Genomic DNA, 12,108 nt, shown 5'->3' with positions numbered 1-12,108 from the left:
TGCAAATGCGGTGCATTTGAAATGCCTATGCAGATCTCTTTATGTCCGTGTCACCACAGACAGCCAAATTATTACTTATCGCTTGGCAATGGCGACTACGCCGAGGCTGTTGACAGAGAGAGCGTACCGTTGCCTCCTCATCAACAAGTGCTGACCCCCGTGTATAAAAGCTTGCTGAGAGCACGGCTATCACGGTTTAATTTGCCTGCTAACTTAAGTGGTAATAGCGCGCCGTGTATATTGTCGCTCGGCGTCCCGCGAGTGAAGCGCCCGGTGGGCGCCCTCTCTTAAGTAATCTATCGGCGCAGCCCGGAGTGAACTAATAGGGCTTAATGATGAAGTGGCTCCATTAAAGTTACGCTGGAGACAATGGAGCCGACCGGGAGCCTTTGATATCCACTCGGAGGCGAGCGCAGGCTCGTTATGCAGCGCTCTGTGGAGCGACTGGAGTGGACGGTTCCGAACGCGGGGCGGGGGGGGGGGGGGTTGCGGTCAGGTGGGAGGCGGAGCCTTACTTCTGACACTCGTCCAGCGCAAGCATGTGCGGGTGGTCGTCCTCGGACATAGTGACGACGGCCTGGCGGCGGAAGGCCCCGTTGCGGCTCTGGTCCACGCCGTGCCGGCTGATGCTGGAGGTGGTGGAGCTGGTCCAGTAGATGGTGTCCCAGCCGCGGTGGTAGGCCAGGCCCTCCACTGAGCCCACGTCTGAGAGAGTGAGAGGGAGGGAGGGAGAGGGAGGGAGGGAGAACACATTTTTAAAGCAACATGATCTCCAAGTGTTACAACAACACAGACCGTTCAACATACAGACCATAATTCAGCACATTACATCATATTTTAAAAATGTACCTGCCTACCCCCCCCCCCCCCCCCCCCCACACACAGCAACCCCAGCCCCCCCATACTGTCAAATAACCCACAACGGAACTGACTAGCTTACAATATGTACACTCAGAGAGAGAGAGAGAGAGGAGAGAGAGAGAGAGAGAGAGAGAGAGAGAGAGAGAGAGATAGAGAGAAAGGAAGCAAGCAAAAGAGAGAGAGGGAGAGTGAGAGATAGAGAGCGCGAGAGAGCAAGGGTGAAAGAGGAAAGAGAGAGAGAACAAAGGGAGAGTGACGGAGGTAGATAGAGAGAGAGGGAGAGAGAGAGAGTAAGAGGGAGAGAGAAAGAAAAGGGAGAGCGATAGAGGTAGAGGTAGAGAGAGAGTAACAGCACTGATTAGCCTCTCCAGCAGGGACATACGCCGCAGCTATCTGCAGGTGTTAATCAAACTGGACGTGTGCCCTTTGCGAGAGCCAGCTGCTGAAAGTCAGCTACCCGTTCTCTGTTAAGGGTGGAAAAAAGGTTAATGAAATGGCAAATAATGTGCATAATCTCGCTTCTCTTTTGGCTCTGCTCTTCAGACCCACTCCAGATTGGTGCGCGGAGGTGCGAGACCTTCGTATCGTGCTCCCACACAGTCGTGCCGCCGTCGCTGCCATCGGCGCTATACCATGCTGTGCTATCAGTGGACTGAGGCTACTGCCCTCCCAGCACAGCGCCACACACACACACACACACACACACACACACACACACACACATATACTGTACTGTACGCACATGCATGCGCAGAAAAAGGCACACACACACACACACACACACACACACACACACACACACACACATACACGCACATACACACACACACACACACACAAACACACACACACACACACACACACGCGCGCGCACACGCACACACACACACACCGCGCACACGCACACACACACACACACAAACACACACGCTGTAAGTGGTGATGGCATTTTTTTTACTCAGGCAGTATCCCGAGGCAGCTGCTGTGACAGGTGGCACTAAACGGCACTCAGGATCACGTTGGTGTAAAGCAGCGGCCGACATCAGCCAATCTGCCATCAGACGGCCCGCGAGTGCACATCGGAGTGCGAGGGAAACTGTCCAAAGCGACCGATCGCTAATTAACTGATCGTAATATAAAAGGTGGTCTAACAGCTTTTCTGTTTTTTTTTTTTTTTTTGGTCTACATCTATTCTTTTTTTTTTCTTTTCCTTGGGAAGCGGTTTGGCGAGCGGAAGGAGTAATTAATGAAGGGGCGTGGGGCTTAATTAGGGAAATAGGGATGATTAACATCTTCAACCTCTATCAGTGACAGGATGCAGAGGCTGAGGCTGCGGCGGAGGAGGAGGAGGAAGAGAAAGTGAAGTGCAGCGTGTGTGTGTGTCTGTGTGTGTGTGTGTGTGTGTGTGTGTGTGTGTGTGTGTGTGTGTGTGTGGTGTGTTTGGGGAAGGAGATGAGTGTGAAGACTGATAGAGGTGGAGGAGAAGTAGGAGGAGTTAAAGAGAAGGCATGTGGGGAGGGAGAGGTGAATGTGTGTGTGTGTGTGTGTGTGTGTGTGTGTGTGGTGTGGGGGGGGGTTATAGGGCAAAATAAAGTCAGGTGGAGGTAAAGAGAACAGGGAGGGTGATAAAGAGAACAGAGATGAGCATGAGTGTATGTGTGTGTGTCAGTGTGTGTGTGTGTGTGTGTGTGTGAAAGGAGAGACAACGACAGCTGGACGGTGAAAAAGTATAATGTCGAATATCAGACAGTGAGAAATCTGGGAGTCAGCAAAACACCCAATAACGACAGATTTCCTGGACAGAGAGGGACTGAGCATGAGGAGAATGAGTGTGTGTGTGTGTGTGTGTGTGTGTGTGTGTGTGTGTGTGTGTGTGTGTGTGAGAGAGAGAGAGAGAGAGAGAGAGAGAGAGAGAGAGAGAGAGAGAGAGACAGAGACAGAGAGAGAGAGAGAAACAGATTGTCTGGTGTGTGAAGGTGAAGCATTGGCCGTGGGCTTTCATCCCTGGCTGGGAAGTAAAGGCACGGTGCGGTGTGGTGCGGTGCGGTGTAGTGCTGTGTGGTGTAGCATTGCAGTGCGGTGCGGAATGGTGTAGCGGTGCGGTGGTGTAGCAGTGAGGGCTGTGGCGGTGATGGGTGGAGGAGCGGTGAGGGGTGAGGGGTGAGGGGTGGAGGAGCTATCCAAGAGAGGCTCCATTAGCTGGCCCCAGTCCAGGCCCCTCAGCGCTGGCTCCCTCTCTGGCCGGGAGCTCTGGGCTCATATCACCGGCTCCCACTCAGAGCACCGCAGCCAGCAGCCTCTCATGTCACCACCAGAGGGGAGAAGCCATTAGGCTGTCACTCACTCAGACCTGGGCACACACACACACACACACACACACACACACACACACTCACATGCTCGCACACACACACACTCACACACACACTCAGACAAACACACACTCACATGCTCGCGCACACACACACGCACACACACACACACACACACACAAACACACATGCACATGTTCAATGTTCATACTCACATGGACACACACACACACACACACACTTGCATGCACACACACACTCACACACATACCCCCCCTCCCCCCGGCACACACACACATATTCATACCCACACACACACACACACACACACCATCTTGGCTGGCATGTGAATGAAAATTCCAAGGATATTCCATCAGTGTGTGTGCCAGCTGAACGAGTGCCTGCGCTGCACAGTATCCCACCAGGTGCTTTTGTCCATTAGCGACACCCACACGTGCACCAGCATTCCGCGGGGGCGGAAAAACGAGGACACAGCATCAGGCACCAGGGAACGCCACACAGATAGGCCCAGGGAACGCCACACAGACAGGCCCAGGGAACGCCACACAGACAGGCCCAGGGAACGCCACACAGACAGGCCCAGGGAACGCCGCACAGACAGGCCCAGGGAACGCCACACAGACAGGCACCGCCAAGAGACCCAGGGCCTCTCAGTGCTCTCCTCCGTGCTCTCAGCATTCAGCTGAGGCAGTCTGGGAGAGGAGGAGAGGATTAGGTGGAAGAGATGCCAGCTAGCACCTGTGTGCCTGAGGAAGACAAATAAAGATGGAGAGATGCGAGACGGATCGGTAGAAACAGAGAAGAGAGAGAGTAGAGAGAAAGAGAGATGAGAGAGAAAGAGAGAGAGAGAAGAAAAGAGAGAGAGAGAGAGAGAGAGATGAGAGAGAAAGGGAAGATTGAGAGAGAATTTGGCTCCGGGAACCCTTTCCAGAGCTGAAGGGGAACTCTAACCATGTAGAACACAAGGTTTTCTGGCCCATCTAACACAGCTAATCCATATTAAAGGGCCGAAGCCACTGTAGTGGCGACGGAAAACAGGAACCCCGGTCCAGATCGAGTCGAGGAGCACAACACAGCCTGCAACAGAAATCAATGGCAGGCCTCCTTCCCCTGTCTGCCAGAGCCACAGATTGCGCTTCTGATAAACATGCACTTAAGTCATATTTAGGCGACACCACTTTGCAGCAACTCAAGTCCAGTCGATGCACTCCAATTAGCATAATATATCATTGGCCATTAATCAGAGCTCGTTAACCCCACCCCTCTCCGCTCTCCGCCTCCACCCAACAGTTTCAATACACTCTTTCCCCCCCCGTATCGGGCGTCCCGCATCGATTGCCACCCCGGAAGATTGCCGTAACAGAACGCGCACCGCCAGGAAATCAATAAGCGCACGGGCCAACGACTCGCAACAACACTGACAGTCGGGATCTTAAAATGCAACCCCCCCCCCTCCCCGCAAACCCGCCACTCGTCCCCTACTCTGCTGTTTAGTGAAGCCCTCCACCCCCCCGGTGGAAATGAGTCAAGCAATTTTAATCCATCAATAACTGAGCCGCAGGATGAAAACGAGGGGGGGAGAGAAAAAAAAAAGATACAATACCTTAAACATCCTTTTTGACAGTTAAATTGGTCCCATTTAGGCAAAGAAAAATAGAGGCGGCCATTATGGTCTTCTTACTAGATGTAGCATGTGGCGCTGGCCCGCCAATACATCATGTGCTCTGGCACTTAAGGCCGGAGCTACAAATGGCTTTTCAGAGACGGCGGCTAAGAGACAGAAATGGATCGCGCCGGGGATCGTTTCAGAAGGAATGTGGGTCACTATCCTCGATGGGTCGGTGCCAACATGAGGGAGAGACTCTGAGCGGACTCGAGCGGTCATCCGTTTAGACACTGTGTTTACACGTCGCTTAAGACACTGAAGCACGCATACACAAACACATGGGCACAGATAAGATGGGCACACACACACACACACACTTACAAACACAAATACACACACACACACACACACACACACACAGACACACACACACACCAATACACACACACACACTCGGTCTCTCTCTTACACATGCATACAAGTACCCTCCCCAAACACACCAACACAAACATAAATGCACTTAAAATAAATAGATTCCGTGCGCCGTCCCTCAAATGCATTTGAATTTACTGTTCTGTAAACCTCTGGTAGCACTCTAGAAGAGCAGGTTAGTGACAAACACTTTATTACAACGATGGAACGATGCTTTTCAAAAGTCATTTTCACACTCAAACAACTGAGCCCTTGCCAAGGCAAAGCAAAGCAAAACTAAAAACGCACTCCGAGAGCACAGACCTCTGCCAAGCGAAAGCATAACCGCCTCCTGGATCCAGACGGTGATACGGATCACTCCCAAAATTGAATCAATACATCCTTGGGTCATTTCGGACCTTTCCTGAAAATGTCATCGAAATCCATTGATAACTTTTTTGAGTTATCTTGCGAACAAACAAACAAACAGACAGACAGACAGACAGACAGACAGACAAACCCCGATGAAAACATAACCTCCTTGGCGGAGGTAACAAAACAAAGCAAAGCAAAACACTCACTCTCGACAATGACTCTCCTTCCTGTCCAGTCGTCGTTGACCATCTGGATGTTTCCGTAGTGGATGTCGCTGAAGAAGACGCGGTTGCTGCCGGCGCTCTCCTGCCGGTAGTCCAGCGCCAGGGCGATGACGTTCTTGAAGTAGGCCTGGTTCTCGAAGGGCTGCACGGGCGAGTTGAGGTCGCTCTCGTCCGACAGGTGGATGCTCTTGAGGATGGTGCGCTCCGAGTAGAGCAGGTAGCCCTCGTAGCGCTGGCAGGCGAAGCCGTCCTCCGCCAGGTAGCCGTGGGCACACGCACAGGTGCGTCGTCCGCTGCCCAGGTGGAAACAGAGCTGCTGGCAGCCACCGTTGCTACGGGCGCACGGGTTAGTTCCTGTGCCACGAAAAGTGGAAAGGTCCAAAACCATTAGAGGGAGAACCAGGAGTTAATGACAGTGGCCGCGTTCCCCAGATTCCTTAAGAAGCTCTTAAGTGCTAAGAACTTCTTAGAGCGCTCCTAAGAAGTTCTTAGCACTTAAGAGCTTCTTAACGATTCTGGGATACTCGGCCAGTAACAGTAAATGTTAAGCCTCTCCCTTCTCCCCACACCTCCTATCTGTTTCATGTCAAAACAAATTATTTGTTTCTGATCACAACAATGAGAAACCATAAGAGATTAGGATAGAATTGAAACACACTAGAGAAATCAGCAGGGAAATAATGGATGGAAATAATAAAACAAAACAAAACAAAAACTATTGTAGAAAAGTCCACTTCTGCTTTTCTAGGATCTGAACAATCAGAGGCAGCCATTTCAAGCAGCTTTTTAAAATGAAACTGTTTAGTACAATCAATTCTACTTAGCTACCAGATATCGGTTGATCAATCGGCTCAGCCACTACTTTTGTTTGAATCTCTTTGAGTCTTTGCATGCTTCATGTAGAACTCTTGAGAGTATCGTTTCGATCTTGTAACCAGAAAACCCCCAAAACAAACAAACAAAAAGTTTTATTAGACACTGATGAAAGAAAATTGCTGAAGCTTTCAGGGAGGCTATATCTGCCTGATAAAGGTGCATTTCAGAAAAAAAAAGAAAAAAAGAAAAAAAGAAAACTTTTTATATTGTATATGCTTACAGCTAAGTCCTTCCTGATCCTTTCTGTTCTTCTGCTAATCCTCCCCCCCAATCCCCACCAAAACAACCAACGAGGAAAAAAAACCCACTTGTTTCCGAAAAAACACTTGTACCAAATACGGCAGACACACCGACCATGGCCTCATTCCTCATCCAAAAACATGCACGGCATCTCCTCTGCCGAGCCCTTACCGAAGTGGCTCCCCTCGCAGCCTGGCCCGGAAACTGGTGAGGCTAACTAGCATGTTGGAGCTCACGGCTCAAGGACAAAAGATAAGTGCTCGAGGAAAAAACTAGCTCCGCGACCGCGATTCCCCCCAACAAATGACCATAAACATGTCTGACAATAGCGGGGAAAAAAAGTGCAGCTATCGGAAGGGATGCGCTAACGAGGAAGGTGTCCGTGAGACACAAAAGCCAGCGTGACTGGGGCATTAATATTTATGATGGGAGAGAAAAACGCCTGGTGCTTTTTTCCTACTGTATGTCTTTTCGCTATGCCGTGTCAGTCATTTACAAGAGAGAAAAAACTGAATCTACATAACAGCTTAGGTTAGCAGAGGGAATGTTCACTTGAGGTGCTCAGATACACAATTACGCATATGCCAGCACTCACACGCAGAGGCACGTAAATGTACACAGACACACACACACACACACACACACACAAAGACACACACACACACAAAGACACACACACACACACACACACACACGTGTGCGCACACACGCACGCACGCACACATGCACGCACACACACAATCACACACACAATCACAACAAGCACAGTAAGACAAGGAAATCAATAAGATCATTAAGTTGAAACCTCAACCTTTCTCCCGGCCTCGACTAAAGACTTTGACGTCCTTCAGGTTGACTCCGAGGCCACTCCGCATGGTGACCACGTCCGAGGCATCGCGCTTGGCGCCCCTGCGGATGGAGCCGTTGGCATGGGCTCTGGAGATGGGCAGGGTTGGGGGGTAGAGGTGGGCAGGGTGGGGGGTAGGGGGCGGGAGGTACAGGTGAGTGGACGTGAGGGGGTGAGGGAGTGGAGGTGTGAGTTGGGGGGGGGGGGGGGGGGGGTGGAGAGAGGAAGTCAAACGTCAAAAGGTGATCAATGGCACTTATCTAATTAAAATGAAACACACTCACACACACACACACACACACACACACACACACACACACACACACACATGCGCACATACACACACACTCACATATACACATACACACACGCACTCTCTCTCACACACACGCGCACACACACACACACACACACACACACACACACATAAGCTCCCTGGGGATTCATTTACATATGTAAGGCAGCCGCCGCCTCCGTAGTGCGAGGAAGCAGGCTGTGACCTTGGCAGGGGCACCCAGGGACGGGATGTGGCATTAGCATAACAGAGGCGGGGAACCTCGGGAGACAGATGCCAGGAGCCCCCTGGGTGCCAGGGCTCACCGAGGGGCATCAGGGCCGACCTTGCCCCCCCTACCCTGCCCCCCCCACCCGCCTCCCGCTATGCCCACATATAGAGCTAACACTAAGCGCACTAAACCCCTTGGCATCACAGGGTGGGTTTTACGCAAAGCCACTACAACTCCTTTCAACATCAATGGCCAGGGCCAGAAGAGGAGGCGATTTGGACCGGGGTTTAATCCGTGTTTAGTCAATGCAGACCAAGACGGTCAAACACGTTTAAATAGTCCTCCGCTATTCTTTCCGGAGTATAATTTTTTCCTCCCATCCGAAACAACGGGGGGGTTTGTGGGACTCCAGCATCGTTCCAGCTGTTTCTCTCTGAGGTGTTGGAAACATCTGTTTTTTTGCGGAATATCAATATTCCCCAAACCGTGCGTCTCGCTGCGATTCGGGCGACTCACCTGTCGGACCAGTAGAGGTAGGCGCCGAAGACGGCCACGGAGAACAGGTCCACGTTGGCGGCGGCCATCACGACCTCGCGGCTCTCGCCGGTCTCAAGGTCGATGCGCTCGATCTTGTCTGTGCGGGCGTCGCACCAGTATAATCGGTTTTCCTGGAAGGCAATTAGAGAGATGCACAGCGTCAGAAACAGAAAGGGAAGGAGCCGTCACACAGGGGGGTCCATTGTGTCAGTGAGCAGGATGGAGGAGAGGAGAGAGGGAGAGAGGGAGTCACTCCGGGGGTGAGGAGATTAGGGAGGATCAGAGAGAAAGAGAGAGAGAGAGAGAGAGAGAGAGAGAGAGAGAGAGAGAGAGAGAGAGAGAGAGAGAGAGAGAGAGAGAGAGAGAGAGAGAGAGAGAGAGAGAGAGAGAGAGAGAGAGAGAGAGAGAGAGGGGGGGGGGGCAGAGAGAGAGAGCAACAGGAACTGATTAAGGTGGAAACTGATTTGGTGGTGGATATAAACACAATTAACTGGATGTGGGAGTAAATGATTTAATGGATGGATGGATGGATGGATGGATGGAGGGATGGATGAATGAACGAATGAATGAATGAATGAATGAATGAATGAATGAATGGATGGATGGATGGATGAATGAATGGGTGGATGGATGGATGGATGAGTGAATGGGCAATAGAGGGGAAATGAAACAAAGAAATGGACAAACAAATGAAAGTTGTACCTCAAAGTCGATGGAGATTCCGTTGGGCCAACCTATGCCAGTTGTAACCATGGTGACTTGATCGGACCCATCCAGACGGGCCCTGCCAATGCACGGGTTCTTACCCCACTCCGTCCAGAACAGGTACCTGAGAACCCAAAAATATGACTCATCAACTCACCTCAACCTACTAAACACACTACTGTATGATGTCTGACTTTCTCAGGTGACGTGGCAGGTCAGCATTTTTATCTGTTTCCAGTCCATTTCCTGGACAACACTAACTCTCAGTCAGCACCCCCCTCCACCAAATCTCCACCTGAGGCCTCCACCCATTAACCTGACACTCAGTCATATCTCATCAGGCCAATGAAAAGGGTGGCTGCACTGGTCCTCCACAAAAAAAAAAAAAAAAAAAAACTTCCTCATCTTGTATTCTCTTCAGCACCACATGGCGGGCGGGTCGATTAGTTATTTCAGTCACAAGGTACAGATATTCTGGCCTGATACACTGTTATTGCGGGAGCTTTGCTATCAGACGAAGGGATAATAAACACAAACAAAAAATAAATAAATAAATAGACAAACAGGAAGACATTCATAAGCCGGTAGCATCGTGTTCTTTTCAGGTCTTTCTGGCTGTAAACAAGCGTGAGCGAGTCCAGCGTATGGATGGAGGAAACCAAAACAGAGAAACAACTTCCTCTCAACATGGCTGGAGTTTGTATGTGTAGTGGTTGAAGGACGTTAGCCTGGAAATATCCAAGCTCTCTCATGAAGTGAACAGAGGCTGGCAACTCTCGATTGGGAAACACTTCATGTTCGTGCATCGTGACGGGCACTACAGTAACTTTGAAATCATTGGTCCAGCCATACCAATTTACCACATCACATTGATCGGAGATTCGCAACATTATTTCCTACTTTGCCTAAACAAACTTTACAAACATTACAAATAACATCAACAGTCAGGAAAAAAGCATGTCGGTCTACCTTTGCTGTAAATACATTTCTGCATATTTTGACGTTTGCAGGTGTTGCCCGAAATTTTTCTTGTCTGAGGGAAATGGTTATGAACTATGGGTTGCCAGACTAGATCTCCGTGAAAGATCTAGGGCAGAGGGGCTACTGTAGGCTAGAAGGATGAAGGGCTGGGCAGCAACACATCTCAGTGTCAGCATGATCGATAAACACCTGAGGGGCTGTGCCCTGCTTGGGTCCAGAGTCAGACTACTAAATGGGCCTTTGTTGATGGGAAGCGAGTAAATTCGGGCAACGAGCAAAAATGAACTATAAGTAATTTAATAATATGGCAAAATCAATTTGCTAATTTGATTCCCTGGACAAGATCCTAGGAGCGAATAAGGATGAGTCATGATGATGCTACCACAGAGTACATCATTTATTTTATGTTTAACTCGGAGCCTGAATTTGTTTATTGCCCATGGATGAAATTAGGGCCCAGATTTGGAATGAGAATGAGAGAGGTCATTGTGGTAGCTAACCTCAACTAAACAATTCCTACAGTTTTATTCAACACACATTCACTTTTTTGTTTCATTTATTATTATTTATTTATTCATTATTTCAGACTGAGCCCTGCCATTCCACTGTTTTCTACTTTTGCAAGCGTTGCCCTTATCTTAACCCCAGAATGGCCTCTGGATTGCTGCCCTTTAGCTCTATGTTGGTTTTAAGTGTGTCTGTGCTTCCTACTCTAGGCTATGTGCTCAGACCTACCCTCTCTGTGGGTGCACAGCGATAGCTCGGGGTTGGTCGAGACCCTCGGAGATCACCACTGAGCGATACAGACCATTCAGGCGAGCGATCTCGATCAGATTGAGGCCGTGGTCAGTCCAGTAGATGTTTCCTTGGAAGAGAATGAAAAGAAGGGAGTAACCTTAAGGCCAACGCAACACATAACCCATAAACACAAGACATACTGCCTTCATACAACACTTCCATATAAACAACCGTCATACAATAAATCCAAATGACATTATTTAGGCCTACTAATAATGGTGCTAGAAAATGATGCAGCATGCTACTAGGTCTTCAAAAAATAGCAGATTTGAAAAACTTGAAAAATGGTGGAGAGATAGGTGCTTTGGGATGATTTTTAGAGAGACTGTGCCACCCAAAACTCCAGCTATGAAACTCGACACCTGCCAGCCATAACCCACCAGCGATCCAGTCGACGGCGATGCCCTCCACTCGGCTGATGCCTGTCGTGATGATGTCCTCCTTCCAGGTCTGATCTCGCTTGGCCCGCGAGATGCGGTTCATCCCCATGTCCGTCCAGTAGATTGTGTCATTGGCTGGGGGCACACAGACACACACACACACATTTCAGTCAGCTAATCGCTAACACTTCTACATGCTATAGTTAGCTGATCGTCAGCACACGTTTGCATGCAAAGTGCGGACCTTTTTCGTCTTTGATGTCACAAATAAGTTTGGCCAAGCACTCTAAAAACAGACATAAGAGATTGAGTGAAGCCTGCTCCTAGCACATAATTCGCTATATCATTAAAACCAACTGTTTCATTTCAGTAACAGGCACATTCCTAACATAGGGATATGCGTTGGGGATAGCAAAGCATTCATTCTT

General features: G+C 49.7%; 1 protein-coding gene across 1 annotated transcript in view; it reads right to left on the bottom strand.

The window, feature by feature from the left end:
- LOC134078920 (low-density lipoprotein receptor-related protein 1B-like) overlaps window positions 1-12,108 on the bottom strand; it is a 263,590-nt gene that overhangs the window by 93,877 nt on the left and 157,605 nt on the right. Inside the window, 7 exon segments of the mRNA XM_062535086.1 lie at window positions 523-705; window positions 5,793-6,164; window positions 7,738-7,862; window positions 8,796-8,947; window positions 9,519-9,645; window positions 11,238-11,367; window positions 11,681-11,815. Coding sequence (XP_062391070.1) covers window positions 523-705; window positions 5,793-6,164; window positions 7,738-7,862; window positions 8,796-8,947; window positions 9,519-9,645; window positions 11,238-11,367; window positions 11,681-11,815 — 1,224 coding nt within the window.

The sequence above is a fragment of the Sardina pilchardus genome, chromosome 4 (genome assembly GCF_963854185.1).
Source record: "Sardina pilchardus chromosome 4, fSarPil1.1, whole genome shotgun sequence".
Taxonomy (NCBI): domain Eukaryota; kingdom Metazoa; phylum Chordata; class Actinopteri; order Clupeiformes; family Clupeidae; genus Sardina; species Sardina pilchardus.
Note: the sequence above shows the minus strand (reverse complement) of the source record. Positions and strands in the feature narration are given on the sequence as shown.